The 23,787-nt window shown below is 34.8% G+C and overlaps 1 protein-coding gene across 1 annotated transcript in view; it reads left to right on the top strand.

Moving 5' to 3' along the window:
• The window catches only part of SEMA3E (semaphorin 3E), a 297,545-nt gene extending 281,639 nt beyond the window's left edge, over positions 1 to 15,906 (top strand). The window contains 1 exon segment of the mRNA XM_017852378.1: positions 11,393 to 15,906. Coding sequence (XP_017707867.1) covers positions 11,393 to 11,845 — 453 coding nt within the window. The 3' untranslated portion in view covers positions 11,846 to 15,906.
• Positions 15,907 to 23,787: the final 7,881 nt, after the last annotated feature.

Raw genomic sequence — 23,787 nt, 5'->3', positions numbered from 1 at the left:
TTATACCCAATAGGCAATTTTTCAATCCTCACCTACCTCTCACCCTCCCACCTTTTGGAGTCTGCAGCCTCTAGTATTCCACTCCTTATGTCCAAGTGGACTCACTGTTCAGCTTCCACTTATAAGTGAGAGTGCAGTATTTGACTTTCTGTTTGAGTCGTTTCACTTATGATAATGCCCTCCAGTTCCACCCATGTTGCTATGAAAGACATTATTTCATTTGTTTTTAATGGCTGAGAAGTATTCCATAGCATATATATACCACATTTTCTTTATCCAATCACCCATTGACGGACATTCAGGTTGATTCCATATCTTTACTGCTATGAATAATGCTGTGATGAACATAAGAATGCAGGTATCTTTTTGATATAATGAGTTCTTTCCCTTTGGGTACATTCCTAGTAGTGAGGTTGCCAGATTGAATGGTAATCCTATTTTTAGTTCTTTGATAAATCTCTATATTGTTTTTCATAAAGGTTGTGCTAATTTACTAAAGTTAAGTAAATGGCACAAAATACTAGTTATGGCGCAAAATACTAGAGGTACTAGTTAGTACTAGTTAGTACCTCTAGAGCAGTATGGCTTAAATAAGTAGAAACAGTGAAGTTAGGAGGTGTGGTGTAATAAAACCCAGGAAAAAAGGAATTGGATAAGATATATTAAACAATATTCTTTGAACAATGCATAAAACGAGGACGAAGTTTCCAGGGATAATGTGTTAAGTGGGGTGTTAAGGCAGGATTCGTCTAATAACAGGTTAAGTGATGAATGGTACTGTTGAACCAGAAACTGCTAGTTTAGTGTACTCTACCAAAATATTTGAATGACAAAGAGAGAGAGAGATCCATAAAGGTAGACAAGAGTAGAAATAAATTTTGTTTTGTTTTCTTTTTAGTAAAAAGGTGACTTGGTCATGTTTATAGGTTGAAAGGCAGTAGCTATAAAGAGGAAATGTGTAACTAGTTGATGAAGCAAAATAAAGAACATGTGGGAGAGAATATAATCACAGACAAAATTTAAGGGGTAAATTCTTAGAAGGAAAACAGACACTCTTCATTCTCTAAATTAGGAGAAAATAAAATGGTTCATTTATATGGATAATGTAATTTCATCAATAGAATTTAAGTTTAGCAGTTCCAAAGATCAAATTCAGTGGCTATATATATTTCCACATACAGTTTTAATCTGAAATACAAGCCTAAATCTTCCTTCTATGAAGGTTGTATAAATTATTTTTTTCTGTAATAGCAGAGGACAAAACTGTTAAAATTATAGCCAAATCACCACTATACCCTGGTTTTGAAGTCTCAATTTCTGCAATTCTACATACTTGAATTTATAAACCTCCATAATAATTGCAAAAATTTTAATACCGAATAGCATCCCTAAGTGAAGAAATTCATTCTTGTTAAGACACATAGTTAAGGTGATATAGTTGAAGTATATCTGTAAGCACTTCTCTTTCTATAAAATGGATAAGCACTACATTTTAAAACTGAGTAAATGAGGGAAAAATTAAATTAAATATGCTTTATTTATGTAAATTTAACTAGTGATTGTGTGTAATTTCAGTTATAGTAAAGAAAACTGTAGTTTCTTCAAGCTACACGGAAGATTAGTACGTAATTCCTCACTTCAATTTCATACACATTTTAAGTGTTCTGACTTTGGAATATGTTATTTTAATCCAGATTTTTTTAAAAGTAGGTTCCCCTGAACCTGACAATTATTTAAAGCAGAAGTTGAAAAACCAAAGGCGTGGGGGCCACATCTGGCCCTCTGCCACTGTCGTAAATAAAATTGTATTTGAAAACTGCCACACCCATTCGTTTACCTAATGTCTGTGGCTGTTTTTAGGCTACAACTGCAAAGTTGAATAGCTACAACAGAGACCACAGGACTTGCAAAGCCAAAATTATCCACTATATAGCTCTTCGCAGAAAAGTTTTGATCCCTGATTTAAAGGCTCAAATAAAATGCATACACCAGTAAAGCCCTGTAAAATGAATATTTTGTGAAAATGCCACTTTTTTTTGGGAAAAGTCTTTTGTGCAAAACTCTCACTTTGTTCTAAAACTAAAATTTCATTGCAATGGATTTTCAAGAAAATCAAACAATGTGAATAATTTCTTGAAATATATTCTTTTGGAGTTTAATCATTTGCTGACAAAATCGAAGTATATCCCAAAGACACAATAAATGAGATTGAGTTCTAGGAGTGAGTTAAATAAATTTACACAAATCTCCTGTAGGGGAATTTGGGGGCAATCTCAAGACACATAAACTAACATCTATGCCTATGTCAGGCTGGCGTAAGGTAGACAAGAAAACTGCTGGCCCATAAGACCAGCATTGTAATTTGTAGATCTCTTTGGTAAGCATGAAATAATTAATTTTCCGTGATCATTATTGATCTTTTATTGTGGATTCTCTATTTAAGAGGAAATATGTGTTTGTGTGTCTTAAAAATAAAGTGTATCACTTTAAAATAGTTAATTGTATGCATTATATAGACTGCTTACATAATGCACAAATATGCATGTTTATTGTAGTAAATGCCAAAATGAATGTATATTGACATAAAAATTCTTAAACTTTATTTGCGCTTTGCTCTCAATTTTTTGTTTTACTCAGTACCAAAATTGGCACTTTTCAACTCTGCCTTCAGACCAACTACAGGGTAGAATACATTCACAAAGTCAATTAAACGCTGTTGAGTAATCTAATAACCATGGTTAACTTCTCAATGAGCAGCTCATTCCACATAACTTAGAGTTCATTGCCTCTTTGCTAAGTTCCTATAGTCTAAAATAAAACATAATTTTATTGATAATTCAATGCACTATGGAGACAGCTTCTTCTACAAAATGAACCAATGAAAATGGAGTGCACAAATTACAACTTTTAATACTGGGTTATGTCATCGAAGCTAGGAGAATTATAAAGTAAAATCTCCTTTTTATTTTACCATTTTGTTTGTTAGATGACTCATATTTTCCTTACCTTTACCAATGCTATCCTATGGTAGTAATTCCAAGGGATCAAAGCCAGCCATAAGTTTACATTTTTATCTTTACGCACGACACTGAAAGCATCAGTTTTTGTTCCACATTAATATTATTTCTTTGTTTTGCTTGTTTTTATAATGTAAAGTGCATGAACTCTTGCCTCATTTGAATCATCTGTTTAGTAGTTTTGACGTTCTTTTTCAGTCTATTTAAAAAATGTGCTCATCTTTCTAAACTAACAACTCTTTACAACAGGTAAATATTCGGAATTTAATTTTTTAGCCTTGACAAATGTATTTTTATAATATCATTTATCTCATTTTCTTTAGTTGTGCAATAATTAGGAGGCTAGTCCATTAATTTCATGTTTCTTCCTTTTACAATGGCAGAGACAGAATTCCTATTGTATAAATGGAGAATATAAAACAACTTGTGGTCATAAGAAGAGGAATGAATCTAGAGTTTTTAACTGAACTCTGTTCTGTTAATTTTCCAGGAGAATACTGAATATATTTCAAAATTAAACATTTTCTCTTAGATCTATGGTATCAGTTATGGATCTAAGTCTCATGCCACTGACACCATTCTAACTTTGTGCATCTGATTAAACCGGATAACATGGTAATGCAGAAAGTCCAGTGCACATATGTACAGTAGATACTCCAAAATACCAATTCCCTTCACTTGTAAGTTCCTTTTGTTCTAGCATAAATTATAGTTTATATGGTCTTCCAGATCATAAAAATATGCATGTGTATGAAGATACCCCAGCATAGAACTGTATATCTAGACTACATTGTTTTAACTCCACAGAATAGCTATAATACTGAACTATTCTCAGGCATTGTCTCTTCACCCTACACTGAGATGTTGCCTAAAGGAAATGTATTTATTATGGTGCTGTTGTTAGAAACCTCCCTCTCTTTTTATAAGAACATGCAGAGAGATTTTTCTCAAGTCTCAGTGCGAGGAAAGATGTACTTATTATAAGGAGTAATTTTAAAAATATATTTTAGGGACATTTTAAATCTTAGAATTTATCATACTTTCTTTTGTCCTTTGGTTATTGGGAAATTCAGTATTGAATTTCTACTTCAGTTATAGTTGTTGCACAGTTCCTTATATTGTGCAATTTTGTTTTCAAACATTGTCTTCACTTTCATCCTCTTTAAACTTAATTTCTCTTCATTCTGAGATTCTTATCTATGAAAATTTCAAATAAACCATTAATCACAAACTTCTCTTTATTTAATTTTGAGCAGTATTTCTAAAATCCTATGATTATAGTATACTAGATTTGAATAGATCTTATAAACAAACTTAGTTTATTGGTTGTCAAACCACATTAATCATTACAAACAACTGGAGATTTTGTTTTTTTCTTTTTGTTTTGCTAGCTTGTTTCTGGCTCTTGTTTTTGTTTTTTTTTTTCACTTCAGATGCATAATTTAGTTAATCATACGACTTAGTTTATGGCACATTGTGATGATTGGTTTATACAAATTTCTCTTATTTGACTTTGTTTTTCCGGAACCTCCTTTTTCTACTTTCATCCTTGTTTCCCCATATATATTCTGTTGAAATGATTGGAATAAGTCCAATAATAAGTTTGCAAATTGAACAGGTATATAATATTTGAGTATGCATGAACTGTAAAAGTAAATGTATTATGTTATAGATTATATTCTCCTTCTTACTTTGTAAACTCAACACTATGTTTTTATAGTTTATCCCTGTTGCTGTTTGTGTCTCTATTTCATTGCTTGACTGTTACTTAACATACCATAGCATGTATACATTGCTCTTAATTCATCCTTAATTCTCCTAAATGTGGACATCCATAGTGTAATTAACTCCTGCTATCACAGCTTTAACAATCATCTCTGCAAATAACCCCTTATAGATCTGAGAGCAAGTTTCTACATTGTTATTTGTCAACATCCTTCATTTCTGTAATTATTGTCAGCTTGCTCTCAGAATTTCTGCACCGTCTAGACTCCCAAAGCAGTTCATGTGGGTTCCTGTTTCCCCACATGCTCACCAATATTTGGTATTATCTTGTTTTCTAAGTTTTGTCTTTCTTCAGGCTATAGGGTAATGCCTTGTTCAAATTTGAATTTCTTTCTTTCTTTCTTTCTTTCTTTCTTTCTTTCTTTCTTTCCTTCTTTCTTTCCTTTTTTTTTTTTTTTTTTCTATATGGAGCTTTGCTCTTGTTGCCCAGGCTGGAGTACAATGGCATGATCTCGGCTCATCGCAACCTCTGCCTCCTGGGTTCAAGCAATTCTCCTGCCTCAGCCTCCCGAGTAGCTGGGTTTACAGCCATGCACCACCACGCCTGGCTAATTATGTATTTTTAGTAGAGACAGAGTTTCTCCGTGTTGGTCAGGAGTTTCTCCATGTTGGTCAGGCCAGTCTCAAACTCACGACCGCAGGCGATCCGCCCGCCTCGGCCTCCCAAAGTGCTGGGATTACAGGAGTGCAACACCGCACCCAGCCTAAATTTGAATTTCTAACTTTACTAGTAAGGTTGAATGTTAACTTGCATTCTTACTAAACATTTGGGTTTCTCCCTTTCTGAAGTGCCCATTTATATACTTTTTCCATTTTTTCTCTTTTATTTCTCTTTCTGTTGACTCGAAAAACTCTTTTGCTTCTTCTAAATATTAATTCATTCTTGAATATAAATGCCCTAAATTTCTCCTTTGATATCGTGTATGTTTTTGAACATAACATGTTTTACATGTTATGGTTTTGAGTTATTTATAATGACTTTCTTTCCAGCATAACCTTGTATTAAGATTTTTTTTTTCCACATTTGTTCTCCTCCACGTAGTGTGATAGGTTTCCCCGAATGAGCTTTTAAACAATTCACTGTGTCTCTACTAGGTAACCATTGGTGTCATATTTCAGGTTTATACTGGAAAGTGTTTTTAATAACATAAATTTGTATTTTTATACTGTTATATTAGGTATATTTTCTGTAAGTAAAATAAATGTATATACACATATATGTGTGTGTAAGTATAAAATTGGTCAAAGGCAGACCAGATAAACAAACAAATATATAAATTGTTTTCTCTATTTCTTAACTAAAACTGATTTTTTTATTAAATGTATTCTCAAGTAAACCAATTCAAGGTCTATGTCTGTCCGTTTCCTGTGAAAGTATGGAACCATATGGTTGATAGACATGGAAATAACTGCTTCTTCCTGACCAGCTACCAGATGTGCAGAGTTCTTTGTTCAATTACATTTTTTAATAGAAATTATAAAACATACTGAATCAATCTTTATGGCTAAGAATAGTAAAACCATTCTCAGCAAAAATTGTATATTTATATAGATTGCCTATAAGAGTATTTGATAGAAATGATGTATTATGCACCATCTTCCTGGTGGAGAAAATCTGGTCTGCAGACACAGACATAGAAAAAAACACAGATGGATGAAAACAATTCTGTAATCAAGATTGGATGTTGGAGGTACCCAAGTAAACTGACATGGAAAGACTAAATTGTGGAAGAACTTCAGATGCAAATTTCTGAGTCATCTTATATTTTTAGGTATTTATAGTCCATGTAAGATACATTTAACTTTCTAGGTGATTTAACCTACATAATGTATGGCCCTCCAGACAGAGCATGAAAACAGCTTATATTCCTGTCTTTGTAATGTGGATTTGTCATAACCAAGATTGTGGATCAAAATTCTGAGAGGCAGTATCTCTAACATGCAAATAAACAATGTAGGACAGTTTCTATGGTAATTGTCATGATTTCATATCTTGAATCTTGACCAGTCTAGACTTTATATGTACCTAATGCAGTGTTTCTCAAACTTGGATTTCTTATTATTCTTTTTATACCCTGCTTTTTAAAAATACCAAACTTGAAAAAACAAGCAACAAACAAGCAACCGTAATTCTAGTGGTCAAGAATTTGTATTTATTTTAGTTTTGCTTTTGCTTTCTTTTCAATTACTTTCATAAACTGCTTTCTATAAGCTGGAAACTAGGCTAGATCACTTTCATATTTTCTCATGTATTATTCACTCTCACAGGAGATATAATAGAGACAACAAAGGATCACATTCAATAAGGACGTTTGTGTGCATATTTTTTTTTTCAGATAAAGGCAATGTCCTAAGAGTATCTGTGACGTAGCACTCTCACCAGTTACTAAGTGCTCCTGAAACCATGTTTGCTCCTTCTTATTCAAATTATTATTGGATTTACCTGGAAGTTGTTAATATCTTTTGGATATATCTGTATGGGTATACCCCATTGCTATACATGTTTGTGCTCTATAAATGAATTAGTATGTTCTCATTTTACACTATCTTCTGAATTCTTTACTCATTATAGAATAATTCAGAAGAATAAAGAAATTGGTCTTTGCCATTTAAAAACATATGTTTGGAGAGACGAAACTTGCATGGAAAAATAATTTGAAAAGGAATATAAATAACAGCTTTTGAGCTACAAATGTGAATGGTATTATGTTACAAAAAGAAGCAAAATACCTTCAGGGGCTATAAAGGAAGCATTTATAAAGGAAGGGAAAGTTTAGTTAAGCCTGGAAGGAAATGAAAAAACAAATGGGTTGGTAGACAGTAGAAAGGAGTTTATTTAAGGGAAAAAGAGTATGTTCAGAATAAGAGCTGGGAGTGGAAAGCAGGGTGGCGATGCAGGGGAATGGCAGCAGAAAGAATTACGAAAAGGAGGGTTTGATTCTAGTAATGTACGGGTGGCCCCCACCACCTGCCCTTAAAAGTGAAACATCTTCCTGGGCTGCTGGCACGATTTATATTAAAATGTTCATTAAATATTCACAAGAATAAAACAACACATACTTTCCTTAGGCTTGTAGCTTTTATTAAAATATTGAGCCAAAATTAATTTAAAGATGAATTATAAACAAATTGATGCATCATTAAAATGTTTATTTACTGTGTGTTTTGTTTTTACTGAAATATGTATCTCTATGACTGTAAGATGAGACACAGATTGCCACATATGTGTATGTGTAACACTTTCTGCCTGTAGCTATACCATGTGATGACTCCATCCTCCCAACACTTTATTCAAGTGACCTTGAAACTTTACATGTGTATTACTACGTGGGGATGTTGTTTCATTTTCATTTGGCTATAACTTGTCATTAACATATTATACCCATCTTGGTTCTTTTTATCATTTGGAAACACGGCTTTGAAAGTGGCTCAGAATCTTTGATAAACATAAACACTAACACTGAAATTGATCTTTCACATGATTCCAAATATAGTTTATTGATTTATATTGATTTTGTGTCAATAAACATAATAATTTTAAAATCCTTATTTAAAAAAAAGTTGATCTCCAGATCTCCAGAAATGCACCTCTTCCACCAACCCTAGTTTGAGAAACATTACATTAAGCAATTTTGGGATCTAGATTTAGAAAGGCAGGATCTGGTTAATGGAGCAGTTCTTACTGCTCAGGCAAGAAATAGAGATCTGAGTAAGTTCTAAATCAGGATGTTGACAAAAGAAAGTGAGCTTTAAAGAAGAGTAAATGAGTATCCATTTGTTGAAATAAGTGGGGAAAGATGACCCAAGAAATTTACTTGAAGGTCTATTGTTAGATACTTGAGTGTAATGTTGCATGCTCAAGTGTATGAAGGTTAACAGGCGAAATGATGGTAATAAAGGAGAGAGGACACTTTTACAGGGGTGTGAGAAAGGCCAGTTTGGGAAGATGATATGTAATTTAGTTATGCAGGATGAGAAGTAACCAGCTTTAAAGAAGCATCTCGAAGCAGAGATACACACAGAGATCCTGAAACAGAGTCAATCTGGGTATGAAAGAAGAAACAGAAAAAAAGGGAAGATCTGGGGAGTTTGGCATGAGATAAGGTCAAAGAAACAGTTACAAGGTATGAGAATTTAACACTGCAGCAAAAATGGTGATGAGGAAGGGATGTTTTAAGGGTCACCGCTGAAGAAATGTAGACAGGAATTTGTGATAGCATATAATGAGAGAGAAGTATAAATGATCAACAATTAAGGATAGGGAGACTAGAAGAATAATGACGTCATGGCCGGAAATAGGGAAGTTAGTAAATGGAAGGCAGTTTGAGTGGGAAGATACTGAATTGTACATATTAAAGGATGATGTATGTTTCTTTTAGTCAAAAACACCAAATCCATTGTTTTTTTGTTTTTAACTAACAGAAAACGCAAAGCAATGGATTATCTATGTGTAAGATGTACCATTTTATGGAAGCTGGCTGAAACAAAGAAATAAAAGTGCTATCGAATGGATGGAAATAAAACGTGAGATCAGTGAAGGATGGAGGATTGCATCTTGAGGCAATGAGAAATCTGTAGAAGAAACCAAGAAAGAGTAAAGAAAATAAGGACAGTATAATGGCCCATACCACACAGAAAATAAAAGATGTTTAAGGAGGCAGGTTTCATCCATATCAAATGCAGCCATAAGTTTTAAAACAATGGAGGCTTACTTCAGAGTCAGTATCGTGTGAGACACGGGTTGGTCACAGGTTGCAATAGATGGTAAAGTTATGGAGAACACTAGTGCTGGAAAATAAGTTTGTTCAGAAGCCTGGCCTGGAGGCATGAGTAAATAAGCAGAGGTACACAAAGACCTGTAAGAGTTAGTTGCCTGTAACAGTTGCTAAGAATATTCTGAGAAAAACCTATCAATAAAACAGATTGTTTCTATATAATGAAGATGGTTTTGCTTTGAGGGTCTTCTTGGTTCCTCACTGGAGGATTTTGCTCTCGAGTTAATAGCTACAGCATTCTGCCTACCAGGACATGGTCCTGCCAAGTCAAGGGAAGCACCTACAAAAGACTTATGGAGCCTCTTTTATTAGCCCAACTGGGACACTCTGAAGCTTCTGAGTAATTAACTTACTTTACATGGCTGAAAAAAATGCCTTTGGGATACCACATAATTTAAAAATAACATGCCTATTTCTTACTGTACTATACTACTACATTTTGCCATCTGTTCCACAAATTGTGGTTTGTGGATGCCAGTTTCCACACCTGAGTAATCACATTGAAACTTGTCTATGCCAGGTCTGATCAAGGCAGGGAAGAGCTGAGTCTGGCATTCCTGGCCAGGACCTATCACGGGGACAAAACCATGCTTATCATTAACAGCCTTTATTGCCAAAGTGTTTGTAATTATTGCCTCTACATTTCTTTTATATTGACAAAGATGAATATTGCTTTCATTTTTGTATTCTCAAGGGTGAAATCTGTCAGCATACTGTGAATCACCTTTACACTATTATCAGAAGATCCTGGGCCATAGGCAAACATGATTGTTTTTAGTTAGATGAATGCATAGAAGAAAGGTAGAGGTAGATATTGATAGCACTGTGCAAAAACTCCTCACCTATTTTCTTTAATCTTCACAACAATTTTTCAAGTTATTAAGTTATCTCCATTTTACAAAGAAAACTAAGGCAAGAAATATACATGGAATGCCCTAAATCACACAATAAATAGTGGTGCCAACATTTGACTCTAACTCTGCTGAATGTCAAATCATTTACTCACTAGTCCAGCTATTTGTGATAAAACATGAGCTATTTGTTGAAAGCCTTATCTTGCTCTTGTTACTCTGAATTATTATTATTTATTTATAGAAATAATGTGAGTAATTTATTATATTAAAAACATGACAAAAGACATTTGAGCACTGAAAGTATATTAAAACTTAATATTTGCTAGACTGTCTGATCCTTTAGAGCAGAAACTGGATTTTGCTTATTTATTTTTTAATCTCCTGTAAAGGACAGCCTATGAAAATGAAAGGGATGTTCACTGAATTGATTAACTGATGAATTTTTTTTGTAAGAAGACAAAGTGAAAGGAGTCCAGTTCTCTAAAGAGAGGTCCTTGTAGAAACATTGGCCACTACACTCTGGAAGGCATAATAATTCCTGAAAGAATGTGGGAAGTGGTATTTGTTCTGTCCATGGAAAAACAAATGTTAAAAAATAAATTTTAGGAATTTTCCTTTCGCTCTTACTGTGACTGCTATACTGAAATGTATTTTTTCTAATGATTAATTGAATCATTAGGGAGAAAGCCCTCTTACTTTACAATATTGATATAAAATGATCTTGAGGTCATTGATACGAAGTGACCACCAATGTAAATATCTTCAGAATACACACACACACACACACACACACACACACACACAGATGTAATTATTTAGCATCTTTGTGTATGTATGATTTTCAGGGTTTCATTATGTGACAGTGAAAATGAAAAAACTCAAGATAGGTAGTGGAAAGGGTGATGGATTGTTGTTTTCTCTCCTGTGTACTTCAGTGCCATTTACTCTTTTGTTCTTGCAGGTGAAGACAGATGACAGAGTGGTTAAGATGGACCTTGGTTTACTCTTCCTAAGGTTACACAAATCAGATGCTGGGACCTATTTTTGCCAGACAGTAGAGCACAGCTTTGTCCATACTGTCCGTAAAATCACCTTGGAGGTAGTGGAAGAGGAGAAAGTCGAGGATATGTTTAACAAGGACGATGAGGAGGACAGGCATCACAGGATGCCTTGTCCTGCCCAGAGTAGTGTCTCACAGGGAGCAAAACCATGGTACAAGGAATTCTTGCAACTGATCGGTTATAGCAACTTCCACAGAGTGGAAGAATACTGCGAGAAAGTATGGTGCACAGATAGGAAGAGGAAAAAGCTTAAAATGTCACCCTCCAAGTGGAAGTATGCCAACCCTCAGGAAAAGAAGCTCCGTTCCAAACCTGAGCATTACCGCCTGCCCAGGCACACGCTGGACTCCTGATGGGGTGAGACTATCTACTGTCTTTTGAAGAATTTATATTTGGAATGTAAAAAATAAATCATCCAACTTCTTTGCATTACTTAAAAGAGATTTCTGTAATACAGGAATGACTATGAAGGTGTTATAATAAATTATTCTACATACTCGTTTGACTGGATAAATTTCACATAAAATTAACTAATTTTTTAAATAAATGCATTGCTTAATGGTTTCTCATTATGTTTATCAAAAAACAATATAGCTGTAATTTTCAGAACTTGGGTGCTTTTCCGTGAAGATTATTATTTTGGTTTTGGAAGACTTAAGAGTATTAGAATATTGAAGAAAAATTGGAGAATTTTATAATCATGGTAAATATAAAACTAAATATGTTTTAATATTTCAGAATTTTTCTTTTCCACCACAATGTGAGATACGCAGAATGCAAGATACTTTGTCATTCTCATGTGAACTTTCTGTACTCTTTAAGGATTTTTTTATTAGTGTTGTTTAAGTCATGAGTGTCAAGTAGCAGGTGTGTTGTGACTGCTGTAACCCATGAAAGGAAAAATGTGGTCGTTCTGAGGCTTGTGCCCTTCGTAAAATATTCATTAAAGTATACTCACAACATTTTTGCTTTATAACACAGTCTTTAAATTTCACTCACTGTGGAAAGAAAAACTAAGGTAACTTCTCAGAAAGATATCAAAGAATGTCAAATCAGATGAAGTTATAGTTAGAATTCTAACTACTGTAAAAGATTTTTGCTGCCCTCTTGTGGTAAGAAAAAGTATATTCTCACACGTTTCTTTTTTCTCTACAGATGGATATCTTTTTAGGAAGGATTTGAAAGCAGATTATCAGTAGATACATCGATACATCAAGTTCATTTGCAGAAACAAATAACTGAAATTAAAAAAACACATTAATCCTTGATATCATACTTTAATATGAAAGTATTGATTTATAGATAATTTATTATACTCGCCAGGTCAAAATGACAGATTTTCAGCACTGAACGATCTATTAAAGCCCAAGTTTAAGTTCTAAATATAATCTTCGCTGCAAATCTAAAATAGATTAAACAACCCGCTACAACCATGCTTTATTTGTGAAAAAGTATTAAAGTGATTTGCTCTCAAATACCAAATGTTCTTCTCTATTGTATATTAAGAGACAGAAAATTGTTTCATGAGTTCACTTAACTACTGAGATATTCAGAGCATTTTTACCTCCCTCTTAAATATTATAAAAACAATTGTATTTTTGAGAATGTTTATTTATCAAAGTATTTCCTTCTATTAAATATTTAGCAATTACTTTTCTCAAATATGAAATTTTTAGAAGATGTTTTCATCAAAACAAAAATTGAAAGCAAGTGGATTGCACAGGGAAACCATTATGAACATTTATTTAGATATTAATCTTAAATTGTGTTTATTTCAGTTTTCAAAGTTAGCTTATAGGTTATAGATTTCAGTTAAAGTGCTGATAACTCATAATCACTTGCAATTTCATTGTAAAATTAACAAATACATAAATATTTTAAGAAAAATTTGTTTGTTCAGATAAGTCACCATGTTTCAAAAGATCTAAGAAATGCAAATATCCTGAAAATTGACATCCTCTGAAAATTCCACTTGCTATTTGCCTAAGAATCCACTGGAGGTCATTACTGCCATTAAATAATAACTGAAAAGACTATGGATTGAAATATATTTTTAAAAACTATATTCAGTAAGAGCCTGCTCAATTTGGAGAAATAGAACCATAAACACAGATCACAGGGGCCTTACAAAGTTTATGTCTGAACAAATAAGTCAATTAAGTACACTTTATTGAAAATAGTCTTTCATTAACACACAAGAAAGAAAGCAGGATTTTCTCCTGTATGTGAATTTTAGATTTAAAAAGTAAGGCAAGTGAGACGTAAAGAGTTATCATTTTAATCACAATAGCACAGACAAGTTGTTAATAACGATAGCAATGGTGTAACTTGTAAACTAAACATTTGGTAACTGAAGCAATACGCAGAGGAAAATAGCTTTTCTATGACACAAGTCATATGTACATGCACTGACCAGCCGTTTGATTAAAATAAGCTGATTATTAACCAGAAAAGAAACATTTTACATAAAATGCTAAAATTGATTATAGGAAAATAAATCAAACCCAGAGAAAGTTTATACAATGCTAATTTGAAAGAAAACTGATAAGAAAACTTTGAGGGCCCAGGTCCACAATTTAGGGAGACCACTAAATTTTATGTATAATTATACACAAACATACGTACATATATATACATATATATATATAATCTTACTTCCTGCCTGTTTATGGCAGTACTGAAGAGAACTGGGAAAGTAGAGGGAGGGAGAGAGAAAGACGAAGAAGAGAGAGAGAAATCAGTTTCCAAGGGCATGTTTCATGTCCCACCATTTTTTCAGTTTCTCCCTCTCTCCCAACACATGCGTGCACACACACACACACACACACACACACACACACCTCACATACTATAAATCTTCACTACCCTATCAAAATACAAATATATCAATCTATGCTATTTTGTCCTTCTTGAGAATCTAAAACATACCACAAAAATATGTCGCTAGTCTTTTGTTCTGTCTTAGGTTAGAATTCATTCAAATTCGGAATCTCTTTTGAGAAACGCCCAGGCTTAGAAAATTAGAAATGGGTGGATCTTCTCTGAACTCAAGGAGGGCACATATTTAGATACCTGCAAGACTTGGAGGAGTTAAGAGTTCACCCTTGATCTCACCAAATTTTCCCCATTTTTCTCTTTCTTGCAGAAGGAGAGAAACCATGCTCTCTAACATTGAGCAAAAATCATAACCACTCATCCTAGTTTCTAAGGGGCACCTCCATCTAGGGCCAGTCTTCTGCTTCTTTAGACCTTTTTATCTTTGTTACAGGAGAGGACCTGTGGATGGAAAGAGTTTTGACATAAAACAATGCCCATTCACTTGCTCCTTCAGCACAATGTCACCCATTGAGAAATAGATCCAGATTTGTTAACAAGAAAGATTTTACTTCGTGATTTGTGAGGTCTCTTCCATGTCTATAATTCTACATTGTTAATTTTTTTCTTTTGTGTGAATTACTGAATATTTCAGTGCAAAGCTATCAACTTAGAGAAACAAGGATTAAATAAAGGATAAACACTAATAAGAGCTCTAGAAAAAATGGAACAGAAAGTCTTTGCCTGTTTAGTAAGTGGCAATTCCATATATATTTTAGAGTTTTTTCTAACTAAAATTAAATACTTAGAATGTTTGTAATGAGTGTTCAATATTTGCTATAGGTTTTAGGGTTTTGTAAATCTTCCTAGTAATTACGAACATTTGTAAAATTTGTAAAATATAATAAATCATTTTGAGTGTTGGTGTTAAGCATGAAACAAACACAGCAGCTGTTGTCCTTAAAAATGAATTGACCTGTGACATCTGTAGCCTAATAAATATATTAAGAAAAGTACTTAGTATTGTATAAATATTTTGTTTCCAGGAGAAAATGCAACACTCAAGAAGCCCATATTCTTTTTCTTACAGCAGAGCATTACACCGAGTTCCATTTTAAAGAAGGACTCATTTTTCAGGCCAACAACTGTTGCATTTGAATTGGATATAAATAATAGATTTTCCACAAACACTCAGCTGATTGTAGCAGTGTTATTTAAGCTGGTATGTTTATTTTTGTTTTCTTGGAAGGATAGCTTTATATTTTGGCTTTCATTATAAATTGATTGTGTTCTGCTTGTGTTTAAATGGCTTAGTTATAAGCTAGAGCACTATATGGGAGTGCTCTTTTCTGTATGGTATCCTTTTATTTGCTTGGCTGGGTTCATAACAGTGTGTGCCATAGTCTTTCTTTTCACTGATTCTAAGCCATGAGACTTATTATCATCTGGTGGCAAGCTGCAGGACCCATTAACGGTGTGTCTCTTTGACTATAATGTAGATCTGCTACTACGCACTATGTAATTTGTCTGTACCATTATGTACAATCTCTATTTGGCTCAACTTCGATGAAAAAGAAATAAATATTTGCTAAACTCTCAAGTGTTGTCTGGGGAGCATTTTCTAAGTTTCTGCCAACTGAACTCAAGTTTTTTATATTAAGCCTATATGTAAGCATACAATGCCAGACTACCACTGGGTTTTGATTTTTTTTTTTTTAGAAGTTAGAAAAGAATTCAGTTTTCTTTCCTGTGATATTTATAAACCAACTTTCCTACAGAGGAAAAAGTCTGTTAACCTCATTACCTTGCAGCCATTGGGTTTATTTATGCAACCCTGTGTTGCTAGGACCAGCAGCCAGAAATTCCTTTCACAGCTTCATCATCCAGATAAGAGATATGAAAAATGAAAGATTTTAGAATGGTAACTAGTTGAATATTTACGATTTTTGCAAGCCTCAAGTTCTAGCTTAATGTATCTGAATTGCTGTTTTCTCTGTTATTTTTATAAGACCTTGGGAAAGTCATTTAAATGAAGTGTGGTGTTAAGTAAACTTCTGGGGTGAATTTTGTTTTGAGGCAAATTTTATTGTATTGGTAAGTAATTAGTTACAATGTTTTAAAAGAAAAAACTGGCAGCAGCTCATGGAGTGTGTCTCTGGCAGCTTTCTGGTGTGACAATGACATTAATGGTAGTTGTTTATCATATTTCAACCTTGCATTCATTTATAATGTAGGCCTACTTTTAGTATAGTATTTGATGAACTAATTGAAACTGTTCTTCAAATACATTTTCAGTCTTTAGTCAAAGGAAGAAGAGAGACAGTTATGGTAACTAGAAATCTGTTGCTTACTATTCAAAGGAAACAAAAGTATCCACCCATCTTTTTATTCAAAAATGGTATGCCAGGTGCTGACCCAGGCACTGTATAAACTATAGAAATGTTAATAATCCCATTATTACACAGATAAACAAAAATTAAATCATATTTTTGGAGAATATGTTTGCAGTGTTTATTGGAAAAAAATCCCAAATCTTCATTTTACTTTATAGTACATGAAATGCAACAACAGTGTAGTTTAATACAAGAATTTATGCTTTCAGAAGTACAGTTAGTATACACAGGGGATTGGGTCCAGGGCTCCCATGTATACCAAAACTCATGAATACTCGAGTCTTGAGGTCACCCCTGTGAATTGAAATACAAGAAAAGTCCCTCACTCTGTGTATGTGGGTTTCATATATTATAAATACTTTATTTTCCATCTGCATTTGGTTGAAAACAATTCACATATACATGTGCCTTTGCAGTTCAAACCAGCGTTGTTCAGGAATCAACTGAACTTCTAATTATGAACATTGAGACTCCTGGTCAGGATGGCATTTAGAAGTCAGGCTTGGATTCAGAGGAGTTGCAATAATGTAGTAATAATAAATGATATATAAAAAGATAAATAATTTAATAAAAAAGAAAGAGACCAACATAGAAGCCTAACATCTTTATGACTCTGCCCTACATTTGCCTTCTTCTCAGCCATCTTTACCCAACAGCCAAAGTCATCTTTCTACCACAGATTTGATCCTTTCATAACTCTACTTGAAGCCATTCAATGGCTTTTGCATGGTTGATATGGTTTATTAACCAGCAATGGAATAGAAATGCAAGGCAGTGATTGGGCTTGAAGCCAAAACTCTGGACATGTGTTCAGCAGAAGATAATGGTAGCAGGAAACCCAGATCCTGCTCAATGAGAGGAATACACATGATAGATGCCAGGTGACATGTTAGGGCTTTTCACCGCTTTGGGCAGATACAGAAGCCTGAAATCTGGGTACCTACCATTGCCTGGGGTTTTGTCATATAGGAGCTGCATGTAAAGCCATCTAAGGCTAGGACACAGACTCATTGCAGGTCCCAGGACTGACTTATCCCCTTTTTCCTCTTCACTTCTCTTCATGACCTGGGATCCCTGGAGCATGAGACCCCCAAGTCATCTCAGTACTGGAGCCTAGAATAGCCAAAGAACGTTTTCTGGTGTAGTAGCCCTGAGGTGGGGATAAGGAGGTGGAAGCAAAAGTAAAAGCTACAGGCAAAGTACTATAGACTGAATTCTGTCACGTCTCCCTGGTCACCCCCAATTCACATGTTGAAGTCTTACCCCTCAATGCGGTAGTATTTGGAGATGGAATTTGGGGAGGGTAATTATGGTTAGATGAGGTCATGAGAATGGGGACCTCATGATGGGATTCGTAGCTTTATAAGAAGAGGCAGGGAGGTGGATAAACAGAGAGAGAGAGAGAGAGAAGCCTGGAAGGGTAACCATCTGCAAATCAGGAAGATGGCCCTCACCAGGAACCAAATCTGCTGGTACCTTGATCTTGGACTTCCCAGCCTCCACAACTATGAGAAATGTGTCTGTTGTTTAAGTCACCCAGTCTATGGCATTTTGTTATAGCAGCCCAAGCAGATTAATACACACAAGAAAGCACAGAGAAATGTGGGGAGATTAAGCATAAACAGAATACTCGAACCCACAAACAGAATATTTCAAAACATTTCAAGATATGCAAAGTTAAGTAAATAATAATATCCAGAAAAAGTGATGAAAAGGAGCCTCAGGTATGATGTTCTGAAAGCTCATAGCTTTTATTAATTCTTAAAAGGATAATTGGCCCAAAGGTCAAGAACAACTGTACTAATACAATTTATCACATTATAAATTAAGACCTAGGACCAATTATGTTAAACAACTTCTTAAAGGTAAAAAGAAGATGCAGAATGAGAAGAGAAAATAATTCTGTTCATCAAATGTTGTGCATTCTTGTAAAGAACACACTGTACGTCTTATAAGATGAAATTTAACATAAAATACTGTGGATGTCCCGGCGGAGCCTCAGAGTGTGACTATAATCAGAATGAAAATTTGTATTCATTGTAGTAATCTATAGATCTCTTGGTTCATTGCTCCTGAAGCTCAAGATGAAAACATAAAGTTCACTGCTTTAGCTGAATAAAAGAATAGATGAATGAGTGGATGATGAATGAACAAATCAGTCAGAGGATAACATCATTTAGATTCAAGTAACAAAATACAAATAAGAAGTTATTTAAATGAAGAGGATAAGTATTCCCTAATGTAACTAGAAATCCAAAGGAAGGCAGTCTCAGGGCTAGTTAATTCGGTGACCAGAGGAACATTTTCCAAAGCTCAGGTAATTTCCATATTTCCTGTCTGCTGTCCTGTGAGTTGGCTTTGTCCTCAGGCAGGTGCTCTAGATATCTACTTTTTACACCCAAACAGGTACAAATGGTAGTACTTAAGATTATCTGCACATCTTCTACCCCAACCACACCAAAGCCCCATAAGACTTTACCAGGATTGGGTAAATACCCATATCAGGAAATCTGGAAAAGCTCATTTCTAATCTGATAATAGAAGACAAAGTATATCTATAAGAAAGAGAGCGGGAGAGACAGCTGTTTGTTAGAAAAATGGCAAGATCAGCCACAGACATCATCTATTGAGGTAGCAAAAAGTAGGTGGAAAACCAACATTTAAATTAAAATAAGTAACACTGGTGTGGGATAGGCTTTTCCTACTTCCTGAACTGAAAATTTAGAGAATTAACTCCCAACTTAAGAATCCAAGTTTTGACCAAATACTATACTCAGACAGTGTTAAAAATATCAGGGTTTTTTTTTTTGTTGTTGTTGTTGTTGTTGTTTTTTTTTTTTTTGGTAAATTCTACATGTTTGAAATTCTGCTGCAATAGTTTGTGAGGAAGTAATATTTGAGTGTGCTTTCTGAAGATAGGTTAATCATGGATAGATTCATTATAAATAATTACAACAAAATCGGAAAAATATGGAGACCACAAAGAGTATTCAGTTACATTTTACAAGACATAAAAGACCGTACATTTTTTTCTTGTTGTGCAATCTTTGAAGAACAGATGGCAAAAGTGGGGACACTTCAGGAGCACTCTTAGAACATCTGTTCCTGTCACTGTTAGGAAATTTAGTCTCATGGACTACAAAGCAAAATCTCCAGAATGTGTGAAAGGAGGCCCGGCCTGAGCCAGAAGATCAGAGCTCTAGTTCTCATTTTGATAAAACTAGAAAAACCTCTTTGTTTCTTTGCTTCCAAACATGTAAAATATATTTCAGCTTCCAAATACGTAAAATGAGGTGGTTGGACCAGATGATTTTGAAACGCATACCATTTATAACATTGTTTCATCCTTTAAAATGAGATTTCAAGGAAAAGACCATGTTCAAACATCTTCTGCAGAAAAATCCAACACTTTAGTATGGAGACCAAATTGCCTTTTCTTTAATTTTTTTACAAGTTTATTGATGTACAATTGATGTGAAAGAAACTGCACAAATTTAAAGTATATGATGTGGTAAATTCTGACTTATCTATACATCTGTGAACCCACCACTGTCAAAATAATGAATATATCTATTATCTCCAAAGCTTCCTGGGCGCTTTTAGTTTCTCTTTCCATTTCCTCATCCACTACCCAGGAAACCACTCATCTGTTTTCTGACACTATTGATTAGTTTGCATTTTATATAATCATATATAGAGAAACATACAGTTTGTCTTCTGTTTGCCTAGCTTCTTTAACTCAACATCATTCTTTCCAAATTCTTCCATATTTTTTAGTTTCCCAATAGTTTACTCATTTTTATTACTGAGCAGGATTCTACTATAATGGATATAGAAAATTTTGATGGACATTTTAGTTGTTTCCAGCTTTTGTCTATTGCAAATAAAGCTACTTTGAACGTATGCAAGTAATTACATGGACATACATTTATTTCTCCTGGGTAAATACTTAGGAAGGGAATTTTCAAATTGTGTAGTTGATGGTTATTTAACTTTCAAAGAAGCTACCAAATAGTTTTCCAAAGTGATTATACAATTTCACATTTTCACCAGCAGTGTATGAAAGTTCTATTTCTTGTGTATCCTCCCTAACACTTGATGTATTGTCTTTTTAATTTTAGCCATTCTATTAAGTATGAAGTAACATCTCATGGTGACTTTTTTTTTTTCTTTTTGAGACGGAGTCTTTCTCTGTCATCCATGCTGGAGTGCAGTGGCGCTATCTTGGCTCACTGAAAGTTCCATCTCCCGGGTTCAAGCGATTTTCCTGCCTCAGCCTCCCAAGTAGCTGAGATTGCAGGCATGTGTCACCAGGTCCGTCTAATTTTTTGTATTTTTATTACAGAGGGGGTTTTGCCATGTTGACAAGGCTGGTCTCGAATTCCTGTCCTCAAGTGGTCCACCCACCTCGGCCTCCCCAAGTGGTGGGATTACAGGCATGAACCACTATGCCCAGCCCTCATGGTGACTTTCAATTTGCATTTTCCAAATGACGGATGAAGCTGAGCATCTTTTCATGTCTTCTTTGGGGCCATGACTGTTCAAATGTTTTGCCTATTTTTACTGAATTGTTGATCTTCTTTTTGTTAAATTATAAGTGCTCTTAATACAATTCAGATGCAAGGCTTTTGTCAGATAAAGGTTGTATAAACTTTTCAGTCTATGGGTGTTTTTGTTCACTTTGGTAACAATGTCTTATGAACAGCAATATTTTTTATAAATCTGATTTACTGACATTTCAAACTTGTTTTTGAGTTTAAGAATTTTTTGCAATCCAGAATATTACTAAGATTTCCACAATACTTTATTCTAAACGTTTTCTAGTGTTAGTTCTTACATTTATATCTATAACTAATTTTGTATATGCTGAAAGTAAGTGTCAAGATTTATTTCTTTTCATGTGGCTATCTAATCATTTGTTGAAAAATAATTCTGTTGAAATTTTCTTGGCACTTTTTGATGAAGGTAATCAGCTATTTAAAAAAAACGGTTAGGTTGGCTGAACCAGGCTAACCTCCCACGCTTGATGGTATATCCCCATCCCAAAATGTGAAACATTTTGAAAATATGAAAGTCGGCCGGGCGCGGTGGCTCAAGCCTGTAATCCCAGCACTTTGGGAGGCCGAGACGGGCGGATCACAAGGTCAGGAGATCGAGACAATCCTGGCTAACACAGTGAAACCCCGTCTCTACTAAAAAAATACAAAAAAAAACTAGCCGGGCGAGGTGGCGTGCGCCTGTAGTCCCAGCTACTCCGGAGGCTGAGGCAGGAGAATGGCGTAAACTCCGGAGGCAGAGCCTGCAGTGAGCTGAGATCCAGCCACTGCACTCCAGCCTGGGCGACAGAGCGAGACTCCATACATCGGGGCCTATCATGGGGAGGGGGGAGTGGGGAGGGATTGCTTTGGGAGTTATACCTGATATAAATGACGGATTGATGGGTGCTGATGAGTTGATGGGTGCAGCACACCAACATGGCACAAGTATACATATGTAACAAACCTGCACGTTATGCACATGTACCCTAGAACTTAAAGTATAATAAAAAAAAAAGAAAATATGAAAGTCTTTTGCTCTAATTTTTAAAATTATGTCAAATAATGATGTCTTTGATTTATTATGCACATTTCTTTAAAATGCAAATGACTTAAGAATTGAGTGAGCTGGAACTCATATAGGCAGTATCAGATCAAGCTAACAGCTGGGGTCACCTGAACTTCTAAGAGGACATTTTTGATTGGGGATGCGGCAGAGGAAACAAGTAGAAGAAAATTATAAATAGGTGTTTGGCCTTTTAGAATAGAACACTTTTAGGGAAAATTAAGGTCTAGGTTGCTTTGCTTAATAAACTTTATCTATGAACCATTCTAGCTACAATTGTCACCATGGCAAACTCCATTTCTTGTACTCATTTTCCTCTTTACACTTTTGTTATTGGTGGTACCTTTCCCTAAATCATATTTATCTTTCAAAATCATATCTTTTTTTAAGACTGTGAAGACTTATGTCTAGGTAAGAAATAATCCAGGCCCTTGCCTTGAAGGAAAACAATATAGAAGTAAAGTAAGCCAAATGGGACCTGTTTACTAGGGCGAAGAGCTGGAAGCCACCACAGTCAGGGCAATCAGACAACTCCACAGGCTAAACAAATATCAGGATCTTCCTTACTTGTAGGGCACAGCTCAACATTTTGGCTGTGTCTAGTTTAAAACTAGCACAGAGTGTTAGAATAACAAAGGAGAAAGGTGCACCTAGGGGTAAGGAAAAAGAAGCTAGGAGGTAGTACAAGGATATCATACAATATTCCTTATGTTTCTTTGGCCCTTTATTCAGGAAAAGGGACTACAATTTTTTTTTAAATGTTTTTTAATTGACAAATGGAAAACTGTATATATTTTAATGGGATATACAAATGTGATATTGTGAGTATTTAATAATATACTGTACAATGATTAAATAAAGGGCTATTAACATATTTTTCTCAACCTCACAATTACTTAACTGTTTTGTTGACGGGAACATTCAATATCTATTCTAGTGATTTTCAATAAACAATATAAGTTATTAAAACTATCAAGTTACCCATGGCTATAACAACCAAAGTCAAGGATTTATTTTTATTGTCTTAAGGAAATTGTACCCTTTGCTCAAATTCCCCGCCATCCCCCAGAACCCTGGTACCACCATTTTACTCCTTAAAGCTGTAATTCCGCACTTTGGTGAGGCCGGGAGGCGGGGGGGGATCCACAGTTCAGGGATCGAGGGGACCTCCTGGTAACACGTGACCCCGTCTCTTACTAAAAATTACAAAAAAAAAAAAAAAAAAAAAAAAAAAAAAAAAAAAAAAAAACTAGCCGGGGCGTGCGGGCCTGTAGTCCCAGCTACTCCGGAGCTGAGACAGGAGAATGGTAAAACCGGGGAGGCGAGAGTTGAGTGAGGCTTGAGGATCTGGGGCCATGCACTCCAGGGGTTCCGGGGGCCCACAGAGGCTAGACTCCGCCTCAAAAAAAAAAAAAAAAAAAAAAAGGGATACAATTTAAATGTGCTTTCTACAACCCCTTTATGTCTCCTATTGTCCACTTCCTGAG

Source organism: Rhinopithecus bieti, unplaced genomic scaffold, assembly GCF_001698545.2.
Source record: "Rhinopithecus bieti isolate Rb0 unplaced genomic scaffold, ASM169854v2 scaffold_34544, whole genome shotgun sequence".
In the NCBI taxonomy this organism is placed as follows: Eukaryota; Metazoa; Chordata; class Mammalia; order Primates; family Cercopithecidae; genus Rhinopithecus; species Rhinopithecus bieti.
The sequence above is the reverse complement of the archived record's forward strand: the minus strand, read 5'-3'. Positions and strand labels throughout refer to the sequence as shown.